A 27,472-nucleotide genomic window follows, 5' to 3' on the forward strand; every position below is an offset into this window, starting at 1 on the left:
AAGGAGCTGGCTCCAATTTTTATTAATGTTCCGTGAACTTACATTTGCAAGGCAAAATATGAGACCAATCTGGCAAACCCTCTCCGGATCAGTAAGTCAAGGCAGCAGCTGTACTTCCACATGAAGGGCAGGGTAAACTGAAAAAGCACAAAACCAAGGCCTCCCTTAAATCACCTGCTGATGGCAGAAAGGCAGAATCCCTGACTCTCCCTTTCTTAGCAACCCTAGAAGCCTCCTGCCCCCGTTTTTGGGGACAATCTCCTAAATGAGCAGCAGAATTTTAAACTTCTATTAAAACTATACATGACATTAGTCAATTTGTGCTGTAAAATGCCCCCTCTGCCACTTAACTCACTCTGGAAACAAAACTGGGAACAGTGAACTAGTTTAAAGCGCAAGCTGACAGTGTTTGGAAGAAAAAAAGGCCCAGCTGTACAGCATCACCTGATGGCACATGCTGCTTGCTTCCACCCACTGAAGTAGCTCTTTGTGAAGGTTTCTGTCCCCTTGAAAATACTCCGTGTCCAGTAAATCGGCAACAGACTTCCTGGGTGTGATCTGCTGGGTCTAAAATACAGGCCACAATGTGGCTGTTATCAACAGGCGGGTGTGCTCGCGTGTGCCCAGCGAGCAATGCTCTCCCTGTCAGTGAAATTACCAGTTGGATGGAGAAGTTCCCAGTCTGGCCTTGGCCAGGATTAATTATTAAAGGATTGGTGTGAGGTAGCAGCCATCCCTCAAGGGCTGGAAGTGGTCACAGAGGCACCACTAGCAGAGGAAAACTCGAGGGCAAGCTCTTGCCAGTCCCTCTCTGTACATATTTCTCCCTTCTCTCCCCTGGGGAGAAGAAAAATGCTTCTGGTTGGAGCTACTTAAAGCAGGGCTGCTGGGGAGGGGCTGTGGGGTGGGATCCGGTACTTCTGACACACAAAAAAAACCCCCAAACACACAACAGAAATTCCTGGCCCCTTGAGGATGGGTTTCAATTTCCGCCACAAGCCCACAGCAAAGCACACTGCAGTGGCAGGGTGATGCTGGGGACAGGACACACTGCTATTTTATTTTTTCATCACTGCAGGAGCAACTGGAGGCCAAACCTCTTCCCGGCTCCAAGGGAGCCGTAGTTGCTCAAGTGCCCAAGGCTGGTTCTCCTGTCCTCTGCCTTGGGGCTTACCCTTGGTTTTTAAAAATGGACCTGGAAAGTCTCCCAGCCCCCTGTTACTGCAACCAGCACCTCCTGGCCTGCGGGACTGCCGGACCAAAGCCATCCCCACCTGGCTCAGTACAGTGAAAACTGCAGCTCCTGGAGCAGCCAGGTGGTTGGTGCCGAGCGAGAAGAGCCAAGTTTCTAACTCCTGCTGCCACACCAACGGCCTGGGGAAGCTGAGAAACCACAGATCATCTGGGCCATGAGCAGCTCGTACCTACCCAAAGCCTGTTCACGAGGGTCCCAACTTTGGCTGTGATTTCTTTGGGATCCTTCAGCCTTACATTGGTCAGGAAAAAGTGGCACTTCCTGGTGCACTATCTCTTCACGCAAGTGAGCAAAGGTAGGAAAAACTATATCTAAAAGGAACAGTTGAAAGAACACAAAGGCATTAGGGAAAAAAAAAAAAAAGCAAAAAAAAAGCTGTGGTTTCAGCATTCACCGCTTCAGTTATCCAGTTCTCCAACCTGTCCAAGGTTTTACTGCAACTGACTCCTAACCTGAGCCAGCATTGAAATCTTGGCTCAATGTAAGAGTTTGCCTGAATAAAAACTGAATGTAGGTTTCAGACCATTGCATCTTTCCTGATGCATTAAAATGCTTCACCGGTAAATATTCAAGGCACCTGCTAGGTTAGGCAGCTGCTGTCCGGCTGTTTTGAAGGATTAAATGTAAGCAGTGGTTTGGCTGCGATAACCTCAGCTACTCAGCTACTCAGAACTGACAATAAACCATGACAGAGAGCATTGTTTTCATACTAACAACGCTGCAGCAAGATCCTAGAGCTATTTACAGCTCCTTACCCTTCGATAGTGCCTGAGCTTTTTGAGTGTCCAGCTGGCTACCATCCCAGAGTTCTGTAAACAAACAACACTCTTCATTGCTTATGCAAAAGCCATCCTTGTCTAAAACCGGAGGATGTTCAACTTTGAGAATCAATCCTACATTTCTGTGGTCTGCCAGAATGATATCGGTTTGTTTGCTGTCCTTTGTTTCTGTGAAGGAATACAGGTTGAGTTTTACAGCAAAGCCTCTATCAGTAGTAAATGGGATAAACACATTTGTCCATTTTTAAGTACGAGCACAATATTGTCATCTTCTCTTCAGAGTTATGCCTCCTTTTGTCTTTATTCTGTTGTGATGTTTTGCCAGGAAAGGTGAAACACCACCAGACAGTAAATGACAGTCTTTACACCAAATAATTTGCAATCTTAGGCATAACATTACAGCCGTTCTCTACTTCCCTCTTTCACATGGAAAATTCAGACAGAGTAACCATTACGTTTACATTTACATTACCATTTACTGCTTAACAGAACCCAAGCATAATTCAGTCCAGGATTCTTTCACAGGATGTGAAGGAGGCTTTTTTTCTGAGGAAAATAATAACCTGGCTTGCACTGCTATAGTAACAAAAACATCCACAACCATGATTAATACATTTTACTTTGCCGATGATTCTGTGAAAACCTGCCATGTTACCCACAGTGGGAGCGTTACAGGGTAAATCACATCCTTCTCAGGGTGTCAGAAGTCTTGGACTGAGACTTTCCACTGAGCTTTCTTGAGTTTGCATTTAGTATCATGGCTAATCAGGTAAATCTTTTTAACTTCTACATATTTCTGTAGAAACATCTGTGTTTAGCATAGAAATCTTTCAGTCTTTATGCAAAATTACAGATTTCTGTCACTAACTGGATAACTTAAGTACATCAAACCAGCTTCACTGTTCCTTGCACAGCTTTAGAGGCAGAGTCACAAGGACACTGAAAGAACAACTCATTGATGCCAGTGAAGCTAAAAGCTCCTCCACCTTTCTGGCAAACACACTTCTAGTATTAAACTCTGCATAGACAAGCAGTAAGGTCCATCCCTTGGCTTAGCAGCTGGCAATCAACTCACTGTCTTTTAGAGGGATGAGCTTCATTTGCAAGGTCTTGTCTCTTCCTTCACTGGAAACACTTTCTATGAGCAGAACAAGAAAAGGTTGAGACTGTCACTCTGAAATTCATCAGCACGATCAAAGTATCTTATATAAATAAGTCATTCAGTTAATGACTCCCATCACTTTTGAAAACAACAATCACAAAGCAGTCATTTACCTTCTGGTTGCTCCTTGTTTATATTCTCTGCATCATTTCCTACTGTGGGAGTAGTTTTCATGGTGCTGAACTGATTCGTTCCAGCGCTTGGAGTAACTGGCAAACTGTGTGAACACATATTGCTCTGGCTGCTTTCCTTCAGCCCTGACTTCGTATTGGGTAATGAGATTGTTTCCTTTAATTGTATAGCTTGTTTTCACAGGAGCAGAGGCAACAGAAGCTTTGACACCCCTGTCCTTTTCAGGAGTGTTGCACTGAGAGACACTCTGTGATACAACTGTCAGAGGTTCTCATGTGCTGAAAAAATCACACCTCTTGCAGTTCACCGCATACCATTGCTTTACCGAGGAAAAGGCTTGTGGGGTTTAGACCAAGCTAAGACAGACCAGAGGATCTTGATGTTATGCTTTGGACTGCATGACTTTACAGCATACAGTCATTGGATAAAACCAAAAATAAAAGCCCAGCACTCAGGCAGTGCTAAATCACCCTGCCTTGATATCTACTGCAGAATTCAGTGTGAATCTCCATCTAAATTATGTCTTTAGAGAAGGAGCGCTCTCATGTCTTTGTGATATGCAAACAGAATGTCTATTCCTGCTCTCCATTCTCTCCTGATGCTCAAAGCCTGCCTTTGTAAAATGAAGGTGTTCTTTTTTTATAGAGAGAGATTTTCCAAGACTCATTTTGTTGCTGGTTTTGGAGAGAAAAAAGCAAAATGGCACTGGAGAATTTAAATCTGGCACTTTTCTAGAAGTGCTTTACGGCAACATTTTCTGAAAACCAAATCTTACTTCTTTTGGGTGTTTGCTGAACTCATTCTCTTCATTCCAAGACACAGTACTTGATCTTCTACATGGAAAAGAAATTTTATTGCACAATTCATTGGTTTGTATCCATAATCTAGAAAATGAATATTTACAATTATTATAGAACTTTTTCCACGGGCAACCAGTCAATCTGTAAAAGGAACTGCCAGGACTTCTAGTCACCAGTGGACCTGTGTACATCACAGTCATTGTTATGAATTACTTTTAAACTATGGGGTAACAGAAGGAGTTCACAATTATCACTAGTACACAATACAGGGATAGCAAAGGACCAGGAGTTTTCATCTCCCACTTGTGATGAGAATTTCTGAAATGTGATGCTGCAGATACATAGGGGACAAAAATGATTTCTTGTTTCTCTTCCAGCATTCACAAAACCTTGACCAATGGATTTAGGTAAGCCTTGCTGATCAATCCAAGCTATGTCCACCTGACATCATATCTGGAGGGGGGTTTTTTTCCTCTCTTTTTTTTATGAAGAGGTTCTAGACACTTTGGGGAGCAAACTAGTCCGATTCAGGTCAGCCATCTACATTCATGGTTTCAAAATCAAAATTTTTGTCTGCTTAAGAAACTCAGCTCCTTACAGTGACAGCCTGAGCTGCACAGAAGTTTCTGAAAAGGTAAAACAACTCTGGAAGCACAGAGTAGCTGCTGCTCTCTGTCTCCTATAGACAGAAATTTGCTAAGATTGCCTATGGAGCTGGCCGATGACCTAGGAAAGAACTCTAGGGACCAATCCCCAATTATTTTACTTCGTTAGAGGCCTGTGGTATATATGATAGAGATGCTGACACCTTCCCTGATGGGAAAACACCAAAGAGCAGTGGAGGATTCTATGTTAGAGTAGTACTAGTCCTGAGCTAAAACCTCTAGCGAATGTAAGATTTTGTCATTCACATGTAGAGTGCTTCAGAGTTCCTCTGCCATCCTCCTCTTGCTCTACAGGTATAGGAATGTGAGGTTAGGCTCCTACACTGGGATGGGAAAGTTGAGGAATGACATTTCGGATTTCTTCTTCATAGAGATCTACGATAACATCTAGGAACTGCTGTCACCACTGGTGGGGTACTGGCAGCTACCACTAGTGTGTCCTACTGTTGCTCGTGGCAGTAAAATCAAGCTGGAAATCCTGATGCAAACAGCCCGTAGCACTGGTATTTCAAAACCTGCTGCAGTGATTCTTGATCTTCTGGGAAGATTTTAATAGATATATCTTTACTTTAAAAGGCCTAAGTAAGAATCCACTAACTTCTAGAGCACTCTCAGAAAAATACTGAAGAGAAGGGCCATGCTAGGTCAACTTCTAAAGTACCCTACAGTCAGGAGTTGAAATGTCAGTTCTGTGGACTTTCCAAAAGGCCTACATTTTAACATTTTGTCCATCCCTCTAATGAGCGCAGTAGACAAGAAAACACTAGGGTTTGCAGATTCACAGATTTTATAGGGCCAGAGAAGACCACTGCAATTATGAACCCTGGTCTCCAGTAACACTGAATACTAATTGCTGTTTTAATAGCAAAACATCTTTTAGAAGAACATCCAATCTTTTTTTTTTAAAGTTGTCAGCAACGGAAAAATAAGTCTCTGAGAAAGTTCAATGATTAATTCATATACAAAAAGTTATGGCTTATTTTCAACATTAATTTATCAAGATTTAAATTCCAGCAGGTCTCAGTCCTTTTCTGTGATGCTGCATCAAAGATATACCATTCTACACTCTGCAGTGCTGGTGAATCCTCCAGTGGGTCCGCAGAAACCAGCTGGGGCTTGGCAGAGCCAGGGCTGAGCCAAAGCTAATAAATCAGAATGTCTTTACTTGGTCTGCTGTCTCTGTACAATGGTTTCCAGTATGATTGCAATATCCTCAGTATCTGGACATAGAGGTGTATCTCTGTTGTCTTTTTCCTTGGTTACTGGAGAACTGACCAAGGACTACTCTGTTACTTTCCAGTAGCCAAACAACTGATGGGAAAAAATGTGGCCCAAAAGATAGTGGAATTGCTCATCTTCCAGTGGTTGTGTTTCAGAAGGATAGCAGAAAAGTGTGCCCCTTTCAAAGGACAAACACTGCTAGATCAGATGAAAGGACATTATATGACAGAAAAGAAAAAGAAAGAAGAGAATTTTTATCTACCTGTATGCATCAGAGTGATAAAGTGCCTCTAAAAGAGAAGGGATCTGGTACTCCTCTGCTTCTTGACAAAAGAGACACCATTCTCTGTAAGGTGCAAATAAATTGAACTGTAAAATTGCTAAAAACCAGTCTTACCAGATTATCTTTTCTAAATATATATATTAATTTTGGAAGCTTAGACAATCAAGCTTAGACAAAATGGAAGATGCATTCACACAAATGATTTTTCTTTTAACAGATGGACAAATAGCCTATCATTTTAAATACTGAAAAGTACCCAAATAAATTTTTTTCTTTTTTTTTTTTTCCTTCTGTTTCATATCTGGCATCCAAACAATGAGGGGGAAAAAAAAAAAAAAAGCTGGTTTTACTGACATAAATAGAAATCTTCCCATTTGCTATTATTGACTACCATGGAGTCTGAATTTTATGTCAGGAATCCCCAAATAGATGGCACACTTTTGAGAAGGTGCAACCAAAATAAATGAGCTCCTAAACTAGAGGTGTTCAGCAGCACCCCACTGAATCTTTGTGAAACTTGCTATTTTCAACACTTTTCCCAGCTATTTCCTTTCTGCTAGTGAAATTAAAACCTCTGTCCCTTCTTTTTCTTTCTTTCTTTAACTAGCCATGGGTATTGATGATAAAATTCTGAGAAGCAGGAATCCTATTCTGCTCTGTGACACTCAAGACACTTTTCTCATGTGGAAAATTCACCATGGCATCTTCCGTAGGGAATCCCATAAAGAGGGTTCATGGGTTCGACAGCTACTAGGAAATCCACCATTCCCAGAAACACTCAGCCCTAGAACATGATTAACTCTGCTAGTAAGCTCTTAGCATTGTGCTTGGTCCTACCCAATTTACACTCTCTCCAATAATTCCCAGGCATGGGTTGGCCATTCCAACGTTCCTGGGACTGTTTGCAGTGGACAGGAGGAGTGAAGCCACTGTCTCCAGGAGGTTAAAGCAGAAAGGCAGCTGGCCTCAGTGACCAGAAACATTCCCAGACATACTTTGTTTGTATATAGAACCATAGTGTCTGACATCTGGTTTCCTATGCCTTTGATGACAGACATGAAAGCAACCAGCAGTTATTATATCAAAGCATTCACTCATGTAACATTTCTATTGACTTCGGAGAAAAGAATGAAAATCCTTACTCCTCTTGGAAGTGGCTAAGTGCACTAAAAATGACCACATCAACTGGTGATCTGTACTGGATATTCTGCCTACTAGAAACGATCCAACAAATAAGGGTTTCAAGGACTGAAGAGGCCAAAAGATCTTAGGTAGACCTTCATTGCTGAATGCCAAAAATTGTAACGTATAGTGGTGGCAGAAGCAGGGAAGCTGCTGCAAGAAGCCATAGCACTGAAGAGTCAGGTCTGGGCAATCTCAGGGGCAAGTGAGACACCTTGAAGGAATATCCTTAGGAGACTGGTGTTTTAAGCCATCTCAATTTCTGATGACTGATAAGATTTAGAGATCTAATAGATTGATATGCATATGGATGGAGAGTGCCCTGTCCTCTTTAAGCATCCTATGTTCCTCCATTCCTATACCATTGCAGTTTTGGAAGATACATTTTTCAGCGTTAGAACAGAGATACCAGTAGAGGGAGCAGATGGAGTATTTTTCAGCTGGACTAGCCAGATTCGCTGTCCCTGCCGTATAAAAAGACAAAAATCTGAAGAGGGATGCAATGACCTCATCAATAAAAACATTTACTTTTTTGCTAAAGGCATGCACACAATGCACCGATCTGTGATATACCCTGCAGTACAGTGTCTGGCATATCGATCATTAAAATAAAGGCACACACACTGAAACAAAAACTTATCTCACAATCTCTAAATCCCAATAATTTATGTTTAGATAGAATAGTGTACTTTAGGACTGAAAAGTCTTAATTCTTTTGGATAATATTTCTACAAAAATCAGAAGACAAATCCCTATGCTTACTTGCCCTACAACCATCTAATAATAGACGCACACACACATGCTTTCACTCTGCTTACTTAAATTCAGCTGGCAAAAACAATTTCCCAAGTCTTAGAAAGTTGAGAACGTGTCGAAACATTTGCCCATCTCCATGGACTAGAAAATTTTGACCATATGTGATCCAACAGACTTTCTTGTCATTTGGCAACAGCTCTGGGTACTACAGAAATAAAAATACATTAAGACCATATTTCTGGTGTTATGTATAGAAAGAAAGAAATTCAAACAGGATTTTTCCTTTCTCAGTGAAAGAATGAAACCAGTTCCATCAAGTCGACTTATATTATTATCCAAACTACTTACATTGTTAGCCCGGAAGTCAAGATTTATTCCCCTCAGGTTCCTGAACATACTTCCTTGAGTATAAAATGCCCAGTCTACATGTGAAGTTCTGATAATTCCAAGTTTTCAGGTCAAAACCATTCTAATAATCCTTATTACTAGAAGTATAGATTCTAGTCCATAGAATTATACATTCTGTCTAGGAAGGTTCATGTGAAGGCAATCCAAAGACAATTAATTACCATACCTTCACTAAAGTCTGTAAGCAAGTTTCATACCAGTTACTTCCTACATAAAATTTCACAATCTGATGGAGTGAGCATATGGATACTTCTGCTGTCCAGTCTGTGTCTAGAGACAGAGTAACAAATGGAAAGGTGACAACTAAGATAACTGCAAGTAGTAATTATTTTGTTACATATACCAAGTTAATATGATATGGGATTTTACATCAAAATATTGCAAATAATAATTCTTTGAAATAGTGAAGTAGTAGAGTGTACTCTATGCAGATGGAGCTGGAACTCTCATGGGTGTTTTTAGGGGTCATACACAATTGCAAGCAAAAGGCAAGTCAGGATGTAATGTGAGAGTAGTGGGCAACTTGGTCCATCCATGCTGCAGCAAACCACCCCTCCTCAGTAGATTTAAAATAACAGCAAGAAGGCTATATGCAGTAGCACAGTCATGTTTGCTCATTTATGTCACCTAAGGTAGGGGAATTTAAGTATGCTGTTACATTGCCACAGAAGGAAATAATTTATTTCTAAAGTACTGGAAATAAGGGGAAAATCTGAAAGGTCTTTTAAAGTGAAGACTCAGCTTGTCAGCAAGTGTAAAGCTAGTGGAATTCCAAGGCAACCTGGAATAGAGCTACCGCATCATTTTCCATTTTTGCAAGGAGCCCCACTTCTTTAGTTCCTTTGAAGATGACAGTATCTGGGCAGGTGCAAGCCTCAAAGAGCTCTTAGGCACAAAGAGCAGATATAACGTAACAGCTTTAGATATATTTCAGTCTGGGTTCAGCCCATGTCTTACCTCAGTGTGGCAGCAAAGATCTACGAAAGTTTCTGTCAGAATATTTAATAGTATAGTTCACATTATTATTTATAGTCAGTAAGTTCTGGGACACTGTTTTAGGAAAATCAAAATACATTTGCATTAAAAAGAAATGGTTAAAAAAACCCCAAACCACTAACTTTGAAAAGGACTTCAGATTGGAGAATTGTGTTTCTTACAATAACCTAGGCCTTTACAGAAGATATAGGCAAGTCGCACTCTTAAAAGAAGTTATTTATAGGGCTACGGATAATGATATAAATAGATTGTGTTAGCTCTAAACAATGAACAAACTAGCATATGCTTGTCTGATGTAGCTACTCTAATGGGACTATCCATCTCCCATAACATACGTGCAATTGAAGTATACTTAAGACATATATATATGCTAAGACATTTGAGTTAGAGTTACTTTCTCTAGCATGTGTTATCCACCAGGCTACACAATAATAACACAGAATTCATTAACTGCTGTTTCAATTTAAGATCAAACCCTCTTTCTCAAGGATTATAATTCCATCTGAAAATTGGTAAGATTCACTCCTTTTTGCATACACCCCTATTTGTGTGGGGCAGGGAAGAATACTTTGAACATCAGCCCCTTCACCTTACTCTGGTGAAATATGCTGATGGCTCAAAATGGGAAAGATAATCATCCCCTACAGAAAGACTCAGAGGACTTTGAGGGTGGAATAAACTGGAATTAAAGTCACTACTACAAAATAAGAAGCCAGATTTGCAAATAAACAACAGGAAGTACATTTAGGATCCTACAAGCTGAAGTTTGAACCAGGAGGTTTGTGCCTGTGTGGGGCAAAGGGCTGCCTGCGCTCATCCATCACAAAGTGATTGCCACCAATGGAACAAGGAACTGCAAATGAGACTGTAGGATGTAACTGAGGGGGCTAAGTCCAGCAGAATTAGCTGTAGTGTAGTCTAAAGTATTGGGAAGGTTTCAACTGGATTACCTTGTACGGAGTGTGATTAAATTTCTTTCCTTGAGCACATGGCATAACAGAAAAGGTGGAAAGAGCTGGCTGTGTTCAGCCTTTGGAAGAACAGGTTAGAAGGGGATCTTATTGTCTACAGGTAATGGAGGATATAGAGAAGACAGAGCCAGATCCTTCTTAGTGGTACAAAGTGCTAGGCCAAGAGGCAGTGGAAAATGTTGGAACATAGGAAATTACATGTATGACTATTTATTTAATTAGCACAAGGATAGTCAACTATTGGAACAGGAGTCCAGAAAGGCTGCAGGATCTCCATCCTTGGAGATGCTCAAAGCTTTTCCTGGCAAGGTCATGAGCAACCCGACCTAATTGAACCTGCTCTGAGCAAAGCGTTGGACTAAATGACCTCCAGAGATCTCTTCTGGCCTAAATTCTATGAATATGGGGAAATAGGGATAGGTGAAAAGAAAAATCCCTAGGTCAGAGGAACATGTTAACTCTTGTTAAAAAGCCACAACAAAGGTTGATAGAAAGTGTCATGATTTTTCTATAGATTCATTAGAGAAGAAGAGGGTATAAAACAAAGTGGAAACAGCATTTAAGTTAGAGGTCAGTTTTAACAAGAGCAAAATGTGGCTGTGAATGCACTTAGGCTGGAAGTTAGAAATAGCTTCCTTAGTTTAACAGCAAGAGTTGTAAGAAATGTCCCACATCAGAAAAGTGGGGGCAAAAGAAACCTTGCTATCTTTAAAGTAGAACATGTTTGGATGAAAGTAACTTGGACAGTCTAAGCTTGAAAGAACTAGATTCAGCGATTAGTTCAGTGATGAGTGCTATCTAAATCCAGTGTAGACTTGCTCTATATTCACCTAGAAGCTAATGTTACTACTCTAGTGTTCACTGATCAGCAACAGCCAGTTAATAAAGCAACGGAGTAACAGTAGATCTTTAGAAAACACACACTGTCAGCCAGTGAGACTTTCAGGTTATTTTTGTACTTAACAATTCCTCAAAAGTAGATGTAGATTATTGACTGATTAATTGTATTCAAGCTACACTGCTCATTCTACTTTAAAATGAAAGCGTTCTTGAGAAATCCTGACTTACTATAATCTCTGCTCCCTGCTGGCATCTGTTGTTTCAGAGAGCATTTTAAAGCATCTTTCATTGGCTCGTATGTGGTGTCCCTTTTGTCCAAATAAGCACAGAGGTCTTTGATTTCAGAAATATTTTCAGTGAGAGGAAGTCGGCAAGTTCACAGCCAATTCCTACCCAAAAGAAGAGGAAATCACTAAATTTTTTATCCTTGCTTTATATTTTTACTGCTAATTTTTTAATGAGTACAAGTCAGGAAACATGAGTTCTCCTAAAAATGTTTTTTATACCTACTGAGCTTTACTCATACATTTCCACACCTTCCTTTCTATGGAGAACAATCCAACATTGACAAATAAAGCAATTGCAGTGGAGCCATCAAATAATGATCTGCAATAGTTTTCAATAAAGTTTTTAATATGGTATTTCTCCTATACTGGATCATTCACTAGTGCCAACAGCAAGTACAGACAAGATTCCAGGGGCAGAGATGAGCTAACTGTATGTTTGATCTTCCTGTTGTCTTTTTATCGCCCTTTTCAGACTGGGTATTATGTGTTTGTCCTAGATTTAAAGTTGGCTAAAAGGTGGAGGAAGTTTTTCAGTCCATGGTTGATGGAAATATGCACAGCTGAGCATATTATTGCATGGCAGACTTGAATCGCAACCAACTGGATTCGTTGTGATTTCTTTTGGTTTTCTTAATTCAAATCACAACAAGCAGGTGAAAGAAAATGGTACACACTTTTTAATAGAGAGTATTAAAATGTGTATTTTAATGGCCAGCTTTATGACTCACCTAGTGGGTGTCTGCATTTAAGAAATGTCTCTCTGTCACAGCAAAGATGTCTCACTTCTACATTTACATTTTCACCTATTTCAGGAAAGAGGTGCTAATGATTCACTAAGGAGCCATTTTCCTATATGATAGGGACTTTATTAAACCAGTACGCTGGTATGGTAAGTCTGAGCAATAATGCTAACAATATGTGGAAGTATGTCTCAAAGGACCAAGTTTGAAACACAGCATTCAGAAGTCTACATTCTTTCATGGACTAGACATAGAAGTATGACTTTTGGGTGACTTCAGAAAAGCCTGTACCCATAGGCATTTAGATGCTTTTGAAAATCCAATACAAAGTTTTCTGAATGAATGGTAAATCATTAAGTTTTAAGAACTTGTGGTTATTAAAAAGTTTACATATACTACTTCGGAATTTCAGGCTTACAAGCCTACAATATGATAGAAGAATGCCAACTCACGTAATTACAGTCACCTGCAAGTTTAGCTGAAAATGAATACAAATTCTAGAAGACAAGCTGCTGAAAACCAGACTCTTTTTCAACTACAAAACCCATTAAATAACTTAAGGTTCTTTCAAAAGGTTATGTTGATATTGCCTGGTATGAAGGCAGGGTGGCTACCTGCCATGCTGGAAGAGAATGCCATCGCCAGAGAGGTGCAGGCAGCTCCAGCCCAGGTCGCTGCCCATGCAGAGCTGTCCCAGTGCCGAATCCGGGTAGTTGGCCAGCAGCCCCAGCACCACGGCATAGAGCGGGGACCATGGTGGGGACTCCCATGCCACTGCCCCCCCCCCCCCCCCAGCCCCCACAGAGCAGCTGCCTGCAAGGAAAGGAGGTCAAGACTGCACCCCAGAAGGTCAGCGGTTAATAATCACCGCCGTATTTTCCACTATTTTCAACGTTTATGGAAACAAGTTGCTAACTCACCTCAGTGTTGATAATATTAATATAATTTCTGTTTCAAACACCCAATTTCACAATATAACATTAAAACCAATGCATATAAGGAAGAAAATATATAGCTATGTACATTCTATTACCTCTACAGATCTTCACAGCATCTATAAGCTCAGGAATTCCCAGAATTAAAGCTTCTTCCCCCAAGGCATCTCTGTTGGAGAAGTCATAAGGCAACAACATCTTCTCTGAGCAAAGAAAATTAACTTGAAAATAAAAATAAAACATAGGAAGTGTGTGTTGATGTCTTCTGTCCACTGCTCAGATCTAGCAAAAACAGCTTCTCGTAATTTCCTTCAGTATTACTATTCACATATGTACATATACACAGCAGATAAATGGACAGCAGGGAACACTTTGTCTTTGAAAACACAGTTCTAAAACCAAGGTTTATGCTAGAGGAGATCAGACACAGCATAAACGATAGCACAGAAGGGGAAGCACAGAACTAGGTTAGTTTTGTTTATCACAGCATCCCGACAGATTCATGTAAGAGGTTTCCTGTCTGTTTGGCTGCTTTTTTCCCCCTAGGCACAGTCCCATCCCACTGTGCATTTAAACATGTGCTTTCCCATATGCTAACATCAGAGGACTGGCAGAGCAAAACTGCAGCAATTCCATATCTATCTCATCTTAACCGAGTTCACAGAGGATGAAATGCTATGTTGATGGGGGATGAATGTGACCCCGCCAGACTTTTGAAAAGTACTTGTCTTTTCTTGAAGCTGGAAGATTATTAATGAATGAAACATGATTTTTTTACTAGTGAAAAGGAGCAAGATTGAGTAGATATTTAGAGTCACCGTGTAGGTGTTGTCTACTTTAATTACTGATTGTTAACAGCAGTTCTGGTACCTGATGCCATTAATACATTTTAGTTCAGAAAACCACTGGATTAATAAAACCCAAATAAGCAGGGCTGTAAGTGGGTAAATTTAGGTACATGTACTCTGGAAGCCACCAGGTAGAGCGTTTGTTTCTTGACTGATAAACAGGGCAGTAAAAGTGGCAGACAGTGAAACCAAACCAAAAGATTAAAAGATAGTGATCTTTAAAGAAGTATTATTGAAGACAGACAGAAACAGTTTAATATAAAAAAATTGATTTAGACATGTCAGAATAATTAAAAAAAAGAGCAGTTACCTATGAAGCGGAACTCACTGCACTTGCACTCAATCAGGGCTGCATTCTCAAGCAGCCACAGCAAATTGTTGTCATTAACTAGTACAGGATATTTTGCCACCAAATCTAGTGGCAAAAAACAGTAATTCACTTCATCTCCTGTACCTAGTAAAGGTATATCCACTAGCCCTAGGGGAGCTCTTTCATGTAACTCTAGGAAAAGAAAATCAGAGAAAAATCAAGACATAAAGAAAAATGGAACTCAGATATGCACTTTGGAGATCTGACCAGTACAACAAAACCAATGAAAGTGCATTGATCTTGTGCAATTTTTAATGTTCACCAAAGGATGAAGTCTTACAGCCCAGCACAAATGAACAAACATTTGCATGGGGTTTCCTATTTTTAAAATAAAGATGACTAATGAAAAAAACCAAATAAAAATCACACAAAATAAACTTTGCAAGACTAAAATATTCCTGGCTTGCAACAACTGACAACAGTCTATGGGCACTCCTAAGGACGCAAAAGGATTTGTCAATTTGGGACACTCACCTGTGAATGCTGGACTGTTAGGAGGAATCTCTGGTGGCTTGCTAGTACACTTTTGTGTTCTCCAGTAATTCAGAGATGTTCTTTCAGCTACTGGTATATCTGCAGGCTGCACACGTAAGTTATATTTCTCCTCCTTCAAATTATCTAAAATCTGTTAAGATATGTAAAGTTTTTCTATTTATTACTTCAATTCAAATAGCTAATCCAAAAATTAAAAGCAGCCATGGGAAAGAGTCTAATGCATTCTATGTTGTACTTGACATCTATTAAAATATGCCAGGGAATATTGTGTACAGGCAAGAACAAACATGTATTAGATTCCTAAGTTTTAGGTACCTCAAGGTAACTGGAGTGAACATGTGGAGAATATTTATGAGAACTAGTAATATTATTAGAGTAATTCATATTTTAAAAAAAGCCAACTATTTTTTAACATTTGAGTTTTAATGGCATATCCTTGTATTCTAGCTCTGGAATTCACACTGGCATGCACAAAAGTATACAACAATAGATATAGCCAAGAACCCAACACAAAGCTTGAAAGACCTTTTGGGCTCTTTTTAATAACAAACATCTTTATGATAAGCTGTAGAAATTCAATGATTAGAAAGGGGAATAGATGTTTGGCTCAGTGATAGGAATGATTAACAGTATGTATTTCCTAATCTTTTACTGAATTATTAAAAAATTACTTTAAAATTGGAACAAATGGTTACGTACTGTTGTAGGATATTATGTATAAAGTAACTTTAGGGCTACGGTTATGAGTTCTAAAGCACATGCGTAAAAAAAAAACCCACGTGAATTAATAAGGTTACACTGACAAGCACTTTAAAAACAGAAAATGCAAGAATTCTAGTGTGGTGGAATGTGTTCCTGGCCATACCACAACAGGTCCATGTTAAATATGTGATCATGTAAGGATTGTTAATACAATAGACTACTGAGGTTTGGTGGTCTTCCTCTCCCAACCTATTTGGAGATGTTATGTCTTTAAACACAGTCCTAAAAGAAAATCCAAAAATGTTCATGTTAAACCCAAAATGTTAATATTTTGGGTTAAAAAGATCAAGCATCATAGCATTTTTGAGGCAATTCCACAAAAAAAAAAGGTATTAGAAAACAAAAGAAACTCAGAATTTAATCTAAACTTAGAGGAAATGCAAATATTAATGTATGAAAATACACATTTCATCCAGCCAGGAAGTATGGACTCAACTTTCAGTGGCACAACACTGTAATTACAATAAAAAAACCTTGTAGCTAAATAGCAAATTAAATTTTCGTTACAGATATCCATTTAACATTTCTGTTTATACTGCTACAGTATAGGAGAGGAAGAATCATTATTCCCCCATTTCACAGGTTAGTGAATTCAGTAGTGTCACAGTAGGATGAATTTGTTTTTAGGCAGACTGAACTTTCCCAGGGAACAACAGAAGGGGCAGTCCCACCTTCTTCAGATTAGAATGTTCATATTCAACAAGATTGGTCGGTATAATTGTCATCAAGGACAACAGTTGGCAGATAAAAGCCTGTGTTTGCTTTAACTTTAGTTTAAAAAAGCAAGTAATGACTAACAAATGAGGTCTTACAGAAAGGTCAAGCATCAAATTTGTAACATTTTCTGTACTCACCAACGGAGCCAGATGAGTTGAATGTGGCAATTATTTGTTTGGACACCTATTGCAAGCATTGATAAAGTTATATACACAAACTCTTTGACATCCTTCTACAGACCAAATTATCTAAAAATAAAAAGAAATTCTAGAAAAGCCACATAGAATATCCTACTTTAGCTGTAATAAAGGTGTCAGCTGCAAAATTAATGCTTGCTTACACAATAAGTTCAATTCAGCATAGCTGAAAAAAGATAACTTTGAAGTCTGCATGTAATAACGAAGGTGCCTAAATACAAAACCATCTTGGTCAATAAATAATCTTAGATTTTCAGACTGATCTTGTACAGAAGCTTCTTTCCATAACAGAGATTCAGGAAACTGAGCAACTTTACTTTTGGGAATTGAGAAATACCAGCCACTGACATTAAAATTAACTAACTCTTCTTCTGCAGATTCCATAATGCTGTCTGATTCCTTCAAACAGAAGAGGAAAATATATCAAGAGGCAAGAATGAACCTGTAAACTCTGAAACAATGTGATGTTTTATTTTAAAACTCCATTGGGCTTTGCATTTTATTTTCCATGGTAGCTTGGCAAAAAATAAAGCATGGGGCAAATGACCTAGACCATTACCTTCCCATTCACTTGTGCATGCACATTCCTTAGTTAATACGTGTTTATCGTCATGGGTCACATCAAGTCAGCAAATTGCAAGGTTTTACATAATGTAATACTTACGGTTAAACCTTGGAACAACCTGGTATACACATATACTGAGTTTGTTCCACAGAAGAGAAAATGAAATATGACAAATGCCTTCCTTAAGTATTCAAATAAAAGTAATGAAATGCAAATAAATGCCACATAACCTCCTTCACAACCCATTGCCTATGGACACACCATTCTATACAGTTAGGTAGTACTTTAATGTGCAGATATTTATTACTATGTCAGTCACAATCCTCTTGACAAGACAGGAAAGAAAACAATTGTTGACAGTGAAAGGATGCTTGGTAAGCACATAGGTGGCTGCCAGCTAAGCAGAGAGAAAATTCACCTAAAGCAGGGCAAGAACACACAGTCAAGGCCTGTAGCCAGCTTTTTCATGTTATTGTATCACACTGAGATATGGATTAGTCTGTGACCTACTAAAATGGACAGAAAAGTCAATTCAAGCCTGAAAACAGAGAATGCCTCCCTGCCTTTCCCACAGCAGCTAGCTTCCAAAGCCAAGGAGACAAGAGTTTGTACTGACAATGGACAACACAATTCTTAGAGCAGAAAAAAACGTGGTGGAAAATGATACCTGATGCCTACAATGTTTTTAGGCTATTTCTCATACAAGTGACTACAGAAAAGGGAGTCAAAAGGAAATTTGGAAAAGCATGGGGGAAAAACCCCCACTCTTAATGAATGCAAGAATTGAATTTAGTAGCTTCTAAAGAGAGCTTGTACCTTCTAGAGACCTCATAATGAAAACTAATGATGAAGAACCACAGTTACGTTGCCCTCAAAGTATGCTTAGCCAAGACTTTTTCATAGATACTCTCACCAACTTCTTACACCGATACTACTCAGCAATTTCAAAACAAATTAAATATTTGAAAACAACAACTGAAAAAAAAAAGTTCAAGCAAGAAAGATGAAAATTTTAAAAATAAAAATGACAGGATACTAAAATCTTGATATTTCTAAAGCTCCTTTCCAATTTTGGGGGACAGGAGAAGAGAGCCAGTACCACCGAAACCCTCTCATCTATACCATTGCTCCAGGAATACTACTTCCAGACATGCTTGAGGCAATTCACAATGCTCACTCTGCCATCTTATGGGCATCAGCCCCAAGCTAGCAGCCCACGGCTGTGCAAAAGGGGTCTACCCCCTTCTCCCATGCCATCCTCCCAGCCATGTCTTGTGCCCCTCAATCCCATCAGGCCTTGGGCTAATCTAACTCACTTAAAATAGCAAGAAATGGCAGACCTGCCACCCCTCCCCAGGCTTGGGGTGGGTCTGTGAGGGGAGGCCCCTTCCCTTCTGCCTCACCTCAGCAGGCCGCAGGTGGGTCCTAACATGGCGGCATCGTGAGGCAACGGGCGAGAGGCAACAGGGGGCGGCACCCAGGTGTGGTGAGGGTGACAAGGCCGAGGGACAAAGCAGGGTAGTGGGTGACAGGAGCCCCGTGGTTGGGGTAGGGGAGTCGTGGGCAGTTGAAGGGCTTGAGGTGATGGGGGGCACAGGAGCAAGGCAAGGTTACCTGTCCCCACAGAGCCGGGTTTAAAGCCAGAGCGCGCAGGCTGCTCGCACACCCCAAGGATGCTGCGATAACAAATTATAATTATAACCCTGTTCCCAGCAGCGCCTATCTGCTGTGGGAAGACCTTTCTCTTCCCATGGAGGGGGTGGTTAGCTGCATTCGTTTGCAGGCTGGAGGTGCCCACCTTGGTGGTTGAGGCCAGAGAAGGTGAATTTCTTCCAGTTCCAGTACTCACAGGTTAAGCTTCGTAAATTTCCCATCTTCAGGACATATATTAATTGGGCTTTTGTGAGCCAGCAAGTTAATAAGAAGCCAGTGGTAATCCTGTTGTTATCACTAACCAACAACTTACCATAAAATACAGGTGTGTGCCATCACTAAGAGTACTCAAAGATTTTGAAAGCACCACTTGTACTATAAACCACAATAAAACCCACAAAACACATAACACCAAAGGGATTCTTTTTTTACTGTCTCAGTGGTTTCTGATCAAACATAAGTTACAGCTATGAAGATTAGTTAAAATAGGTGCCAGGATCAGCTGCCACCATGCTGCTCTGAACTGCCTCAGCTCTGCAGAAGCAGCAGTGGCGAAAGGCATAACGTGTTATTTGACCCAGTAAATGAGACAACTAAACACAAAACTCAACAGGACAAGTCCGTGAAATATAAAGAAGGGATCTATAGGGAGCTACACCTCAGTTTGGCTTTTCATTTCTTCTGTTATTGCTGAAAATAGTGATGCAAACATACAGTGGTTTGGTTTTTTTCCCCTGGTGGCTTTATGATTAAGCCTTCCTCCTGAGCTTATTGCATTGCAGTCTGTAGGTACAACAGAAGGTAAAAAAGGGGCTACAACTTTTTGTCATGCTTGACTTCCCAAGCTGATGCCATGAAGCAGACTGTATGGTCAAGCATGGCTGGTTTTGGCTCTCATTCCCATCCTGGGTGCTGGGATGAACAAGTACCTACAGGGTAGGAGGAGGAGAAGTGCATACCTTGACCTGCAATGAACGAGGGGAGTGTGTAGTGTTCAGGGCTCACTTTCCCCAAAAAAAAAAAAAAGCAGCAAATTTCTATTTTAGAAGTGATTTGGGAACAAAGATCCTCAATTTTATACCAGTCAGTGAAAGCATACCACCCAAAGTTGCTTGTACACCTGGTGATCAGACCTCAGTTAAATTCAGTCTTTTAGTCGTGAACAGCATACTGCTGCTTTTTGAATATAAAGCTGGCAGTGCTGTGGAGAGGCTCAGTTTTAAAATCCCTTCACCATGAGTTACTGCATTATCTATTTTACCTGCATATATGGGTTTTGTGACCTCTGTGACAACCCCAGGACCAGGGAACTCCCAGATGAGGATCCCTAGGAAAAAAAAAGGAAGGAACCATCCTACTGCAAGGACTGAGCCTTTCAAAACCCCAGAGGAAGTGGCAGGGCTACAATTTATTTTAAAAGCCAATTAACACAATGACAGAGTTTTTTAATTAGAAGCTGTTTGTGTCATTTCTCTTAGATAAAATAGGAAACAGGTGAGAAGCAAGACCCAAGGAATAAAAACAAAAGCCAAGGAAAACTGGAATATGACAACTTATTACTTGACTAATTATTGTTAGCATGCAGGATTTTTAGGTTTTAAACCCAAAGAATTTAAGGAAGGCTTTAGATAAAGATATAGGAGTGCTCACCAACATTTTTATGATTTCTCCAGGGACAAGGCCAGCATTAAAAAAAAAACACCATCGATATGAATGCAGGCTAACTCCACATGTTAATATAAGTTTTATATATATTAATAATTTATATATTAAATGTTAATATATACATAAACGTGTAAAATAGTAACTGCATCCTGGGACTGTGTCACACCTCACCAATGGGATTATATGTCTTTAGCATATACTTAAGTTCACCCATTATCAGCTCTGCTTACTGGAAGTCTCAGCTAGCATGAAGACTACTTTATTTAATTGCTTTATTAATAATCTCCCCAGACAGCAATTTGGAGACTGCTACTGAGGCAGGTTTTTGTATCAGGTTTTTGATTTTGGAGTTGCTGGTTTCTCTGCCATCCTCTCCTGGTAGGCTTGCCTGCAAAAAAAAATCACAGCAATATTGCAGCAATGCTGGATGTTTTTAATGACAGATCTATTAGGGAGTGTGAAGGAAGGGCTGCCAGACTATATTTTGGCATAAGGGGGAAAAGGGGAGAGTTTGTTTTCTGAAAAATAAAGCATAAATGAAGGATAATTTTATTATGCCATCGATAAATACATACTGTATAAACAAATGGATGGTCACCATTGTCCTCTCTCGCCTATACAGCGTGAACCCATTGACAGTTCAAAAGCTTTGCTATCAGATGGGTCCCGTCTTTAGATGGTGCCTAGGGAGTTTTATCCATATGCAGCTAAGCATTTCACTTTGACATCCCCCACGGCACATCCCTGCTGGCCAGACAGCTGCCGCGCAGAGGAGCGGTTCAGCTGTCAACTGGCCTCTCTTCGTTCCCAGGAAAACAAACAAACAGCAAACACTCATCTGCCAGCCTTCACCACACTGCTCATATCCATTTTGTCTCACGTCCAACCCTGGAAAGATCTGAGTCTGTCCACTCCATAGCAAGACTTCTAGCAACACTTGTCATCTTCAGGGTGATCTTCACTGCCAAGTACCATAGTTGTTCAAATTTTTGCATTTCCCAGATGTTACACATGCATTTGGGCTGTTGTTTTGTGTTTTACTCAACATGATCATACTGCAACCTGTCACAGGTCCTGGTCCACTGCACTGCCTCCAGCTGTGCTCCTGCTCCCTTCCTCAGGTTGCATTTAACAAACACATGGCTGTGGGTTGCTTCACATCAAATCGGACTCTTGGTCCAGTGGAAAACTGGTCATCTTTTTCTTGGTGGATCTTACTCACCCTAACACATTGAGTCAGGAAATGAGATGTCTGGGCTCAGTGAGATACCCTCCCTGACATGGTCCACCTAGAGAGGAACCCAAGCTTATCCAATTGTGATGTTAACCCCACCAAGCTCCTCACTTTTCTCAAAGCTCTGTCTCGGTGGAGCAAGAAATGCTTGCTGGATTTATGAGGGCAGAATGAAGGAGCTTAATGGATAGGACCCTCTTTTGATTTTGTAATTTACCTTGAAGTCTACTGGATAAAAACCCCAGGAGAATGAGGTTGCATGACTTTACCAAGACCACTGGCTAAACCTGTAGCAATAATGTGAGCAGGAGGATGCTGACTTTTTCCCTCCTCTGCTCCATAGCCTCATACTCATTCTCCTTGACACTAAAATGCATAATGCAGGGATAGCATTGCAGATGCTGCAGGAAAATGTTTAAATCCAAAGCTAAAATCTGTTTCCAATTAGGTCTCAAAAAAATAAAATCCATAGAAACATTTCTGTTTAGATTTGTTTTCTGACATCACCTAAGCTCCCTGCCAAAATGCCTGAATAGCTTTTTGTGTTTCAGATTTTACTGTTTGTTTAGGTTATTTTTTGCACACCTATGCAGGAATGCTTTGAAAATGTCTTTTTTCTTTAGAAGCGTGTTTCAAACAAATAATTCAAAGCAGTGACATAAGGGTTCACTTAAACTCACACCGTGTTGCACTCATTGTCATTTATCACTCTTCAGAGGGCTCACCAGCATCATTGGAAAGACTCCTAGGGACTTACCAGGCACTGGCAGAACTGTAGAAAAGTGATTCATTTCTCTTGACATTTGTGACCCTTTGTGATTTTGGGGATTTTTATTTTGTTTTCTTTTGCCTTGTCTTATCACAGATGGATTATCTCATGCAGCAGCTGGGTGAAGGGCTGGAGTAGAGCCATGTATCAGCTTGCACTTTACAAGAGATGGATCAGGCTGCTGCTTCTAGTTATTGCATCTCAAGAAGTCAAACATCCACATACAGTAGGGAAAAATGGAAGGATTCCTTTATAGCCTTCTGGGCATCAAGTAAATGGTGGGTGATGTGGCTTTATAAGGCTCCCAAGAACTGGTGCAATACAACCACACACGTGTTATGCCAGTGCCAGCTATGCCTTTTCTGGGAGCTTTGAATCACTGTACAGCAAAAAAAGATTACTGTAAGGTAGTAAGGAACCAGTAACATCATAGGATGGATACCTCGACAGCTGAAGGACCAAAACAAGCTTTCCTACAAACTGAATGTGATTATCTGGTATTTTCAGTCTGTCCTTCCCCTCAGACAGACAAACTGACAGCAGTCCAAACCTTCATCCCCATTTGTCCAGCACACTTCAATAGCTGGTATAAGAGGTAAGAGGAGCGATGTAATCTGAGACAGCCTCACAGGTTGGATGGCCAAGGAGGTTCAAGCATCTCCTCTGACCTGCCCCGGAGCAGAGGCCACACAGTTCTGTGCCCTGGATGCTGCAGAGTCAGGAAGGTAGCACTGAACTGTGGGATGGGCTTTAGCCACTCCTGTGGCCCGGAGTTTTAAAGACTTTGGTTTACAAAGAATGTTCCACAATCCCTCACAGGCTGCTCTGGAGATATTTTGCTGAATGTAACCTCCAGCCGCTGGATCCCACAGTCCCCTTTTGTCTCTCAGAACAGCCCTGCTTTTTAGAAAGATGCTCAGTACAGCAGTACTTGTAAGCTCAACCTTCTCCCTGTGTTTCCTTCAGATGAGTTATTTTGGAAAAATGGCCATCTCATCTCAGTTCCCAGGTGAAATTTCTAAGACTGGAAGTGAAACAACTTACCAGACCTCAGGAGACCAGGGCTCTTCTGCAGGCCAGTCAGAGGTATGGGCCGGTCGCAGGGCGGGTACACAGCTTGCCTGTCATGGCAGGAGGTGGTAACTGTGTCCTAGCAGAACTCCTCCAGTCCTGTCATGTATGTTTCTTGTAATACCCTGCACTGGTGGCAAATGGATGAATTCAGGACTTTGACACGAGCGAGCTATTTCGGTGATCATTAGTGCATATTGTATGCTTCAGGAGGCTGGAACTGGTTACAGACTTTTAAGCTAAGCTACGAAAATGCCAGTTCAGTGAGTGGAAAGTCAGGAATATTCTGAGTCTGATGAAGCTGCTTTTTTTAGGGAAAGTATCTCAGGTCAAAACGAGAGAGAGAACACTTGCCTTTTGCAATCATAGCACTCCACTGATGTGCTTCCAGCTGTCTTAGCACATGCTATCAATCTCTTTGAATGGTTTCTATCAGTTATTAACCATTGTAAGCCAGCTATGTGTGAAATCTTAAAATGAATCATAGCTGTAGTTGTAGTCATCTTGAAATATAGAGTTCTAAGCTACAAACTTAGAGCTCTAAGTAAACAAGTTTTAAAATGTTATTTTGAATAAATGGAAATCTTTGTAGCAGGTTCACTCTCCTGAATTGGAGTGCTCGTTGGGGTTTTTTTTTTGCAACAACCTTCCTCAGGTCTTTAGTGCCCACAAACTGTCCTGCTGCAGCACTTGACTAAAGAGAGCAGCCACACTGTTCACAAAACAACTCTTCCAGCTGAGAAATGCACTAGGCATGAGACATCATCCCCACTAGGAAGAACTACATTGGTACCCTCAGCACTGCAGTTCACAGCAATTATGCAATTGTCCTCTGTACAGGGGAAAAAATAGACATTAAATATGGATTGTGTTCAGTTTTATTTGTATGAAATCTCATGCTGTATTTAAAGCTGGTGAATCTAATCCTTGGGGGTTTTTTTATTTCTCTGCATCTTCCTGCTTCTATCTTCCCCTGTGTTCTTACATTTCTGCGGCAGCTATTACATTAACAAAAAGTGGGGATGACTCCTGTATAATAACATTGTATCTGAAACCATGCTGTGCTGGGAAGATAGTAATTTAGTTAATTGAATTCCCTCTAAAATGGTACTGAATCAATATTCCAGCACAGTGCTGGCAACATGTAGCTGGCAATGAAGTATTGCATGTAACATTTGTGGTCAACCAATATCTCAGGGCACTGACTGCAAGGATTTGAAGTTTTAGTCCCAGGTTTAGATGTAAACCTCCAAGAAAGTGCCTGACCCACCGGGATACAAGCTGCTCTCTGAGTCTTGTCTGAACATGATTTACAGCCTAGTCTGTGTATTTTGGAAACCGTTATCCATCAGACTAGCAGTGAAATGGAAAAGTACTGAGGCAGGCAGCTCAGGTACAACTCAGTAGGGAAGCTGTTTTGCCTGGACTGAGACCAAGGATCTGCACTGTACCAGCGCAATATACTCCATGGAGGGATGCTTGCTGTGGGAGCAGTTTTCTGGAACGGCAACGTCTGTGAGCTCTTCCTGGTGCTCCTACACAGGGACAGAAAAGGTGAGACCTTGCCGGGCTTATTGGCATCCACTGTCTCACTCTTCTAGGAATGAACTTATGTCCTTGAGGAACACAGCAATCAGTCCTCATCAGTATGTCTTGTCAAACCACTCACCCCAGAGAAAAATGACCTCTCAGAGGGGCCAGAGCCCTTGTCCCAGGCACACAACTTGCTGTCAATGTGTGAAGCACATCAGACATGACCCCAGATGATTTTAGAAACTCTCTAGGGAAGTGACCTTGGGGGCAGAGAACACATTTTACAGCTAAATTTATCATAACCACTCAGCTGGGCCTTCTGGGCTGCATGTCTCACTGGCAAGCTGGGACATCAGCCTGTAAGAGGGTCTGGGTTTGTCCAAAATGGTGGAGCACGTGAGCGTTTGTGGTGGCAAGGTTGGGGGTGAGGTCTGGCGTGCCCCTCCACTGTGGAAGTGCAGCCAGAGAGTGACCAAAGGGAAGAAACAATTGGGAAGGAGAAAAAAGCTTTATGTCTGGGACTTGGATCAATGCAAACAGCATAAATAATGGCTGAGACACCTTCCTCCTGCTGGCTCTTCCACTGTGAGGGAATTACACACTGCCTGCAAAATGTCTTTCCTGAGCTGGTATGGAGCCAACCTCAGAGCACGTGGTTGGCCAGAGCAAATTCATTAGCACAGGGGAAAAGGCTGCAAGCCCTTTTGTTTGGGCTGTGTCACTTTTCATCACAGAAAGTAGTTCTGCAACTAGTATTTTAAGGTTTCTGCTGTCTCAGCAGCCTGTGGCACCACTTCAAGCTTCACTGAGAAAACAGCTGGAGCCACTGGTCCCATCGAAGTTCCTTCAGGTTATGGTCTTCTTGAGGGCTGAGCACTGCAACTTGGCCTTTCCTTGTCTGTCCTGTGCTCCAGTGCCAACCATCCTGGGGACCTCTGCTTTCCTGTCCATGCTAGTCATGAAGACTGATGTTTAAAGGCCATATTCCTTGCACTTACCTCCCTGTGAGGCCATGTCTCCACCTGGTTTCAACCACGCATAGAGGCTGTGCGATGTGTCTGTAATGCAGATCACAGCCGCAGTACTTCAGGTGCTTTTTCCAAAGGGCCTTCACACCCTCCTGCAAGGATGAACTGCAGCCTTGTACACACAGCCAACAGCTCCCCAGGAGATCACTACACCGGTATTTAGAAAGTTTTCCATTTTCAGTGAAGACCCAAATCAACATCTCATTGTTCCCAGGAAGCTGTTCCCATCACTTCAGGGGAAGTGACTTCTTTTCGGGTTGACCTTAGGCACTTTGTAGCCATTAGACTCTATTGGGTCTTTACCCATGCCGATTCTCCCCAGGGCTGGTTTGGCAGGACTGAGATGCCAGCTTAGGTGATGCCAACCAGCCTGGCCAGAGTGGCCTGGCCATTGCTACCCTCACCACCCAGCCCTGTCCCCATGCAGGGAACAGCATGTGCTGGAGCTGCTTCCTTGGGAACAAGGAGAAAGTCGGAGGGGGAAAGTCCCATGTAAGCTATGGAATGAGTGGTGGAGAACTTGAAGAGGAGCTGAAACAGGTAAGGAGCAGCTTTAGGCTGGGTGATTTGGCAGTGCATGGGAACTGCTAGCCACTACGTGACCTCTGCCATGAATTCACAGGCTGCAAAGAAGCTGCTTCTGTTCAGGATTCAGAGCAGGATGCAACCCCGACTGATGGCAAGGCTCGGCTGAGCTGACTGTCTGGAGGGAGGTCTGGCTGTCCCTGCCCTGGCTGCTCCATCACCTGAGCAGCAGCAGCTCAGCTCCCCTTGCTTCTAGATGAACTTATGGAGGTAAGTGCAAGTGAGGACCCATCCACCCTCCTTGCAGGCTTACAAACCATGGGAGTTCAGCAGCTGCAAGGTGGACAGCTGACCTGCTGAGGTACCCAGGCTCAAAGGCAGAGGTGGGGTGAGCAGCCGGGGGGAGGAACGACTGCTGCTCCCAAATGCCATGATGTGCTCTGCCACTGGACACAGGGATGCCAGAGCTGCTGCTCTTGCCATGTGCAAGCTTAAAACCAGGCAGAAATCCCCTTCCCAGTCTTGATTTCCCAGTATCAAAAGCATGTCAGCACCCATAACTCCCCTTCAGAGCTGCCCCGACGTGGGCACCCTGCTTTGCTCCACCACCAGGTCCTGACCAGAACCA

The 27,472-nt window shown here is 41.5% G+C and overlaps 1 protein-coding gene across 1 annotated transcript; it reads right to left on the minus strand.

The window, feature by feature from the left end:
* Nucleotides 1–38: 38 nt before the first annotated feature.
* On the minus strand, nucleotides 39–26,626 carry KCTD19 (potassium channel tetramerization domain containing 19). Its single transcript, XM_049806645.1, is given in 20 exon segments — nucleotides 39–137; nucleotides 466–567; nucleotides 1,429–1,519; nucleotides 1,521–1,566; nucleotides 2,011–2,202; nucleotides 3,110–3,172; nucleotides 3,310–3,422; nucleotides 3,424–3,575; nucleotides 4,104–4,212; nucleotides 6,277–6,360; nucleotides 8,298–8,440; nucleotides 8,810–8,913; nucleotides 11,679–11,839; nucleotides 13,092–13,290; nucleotides 13,511–13,633; nucleotides 14,571–14,762; nucleotides 15,105–15,248; nucleotides 16,885–17,200; nucleotides 25,210–25,293; nucleotides 26,582–26,626. Coding segments are annotated over 20 exon segments (2,562 nt in total).
* Nucleotides 26,627–27,472: the final 846 nt, after the last annotated feature.

The sequence above is a fragment of the Accipiter gentilis genome, chromosome 7 (genome assembly GCF_929443795.1).
Source record: "Accipiter gentilis chromosome 7, bAccGen1.1, whole genome shotgun sequence".
Lineage (NCBI taxonomy): Eukaryota > Metazoa > Chordata > Aves > Accipitriformes > Accipitridae > Astur > Astur gentilis.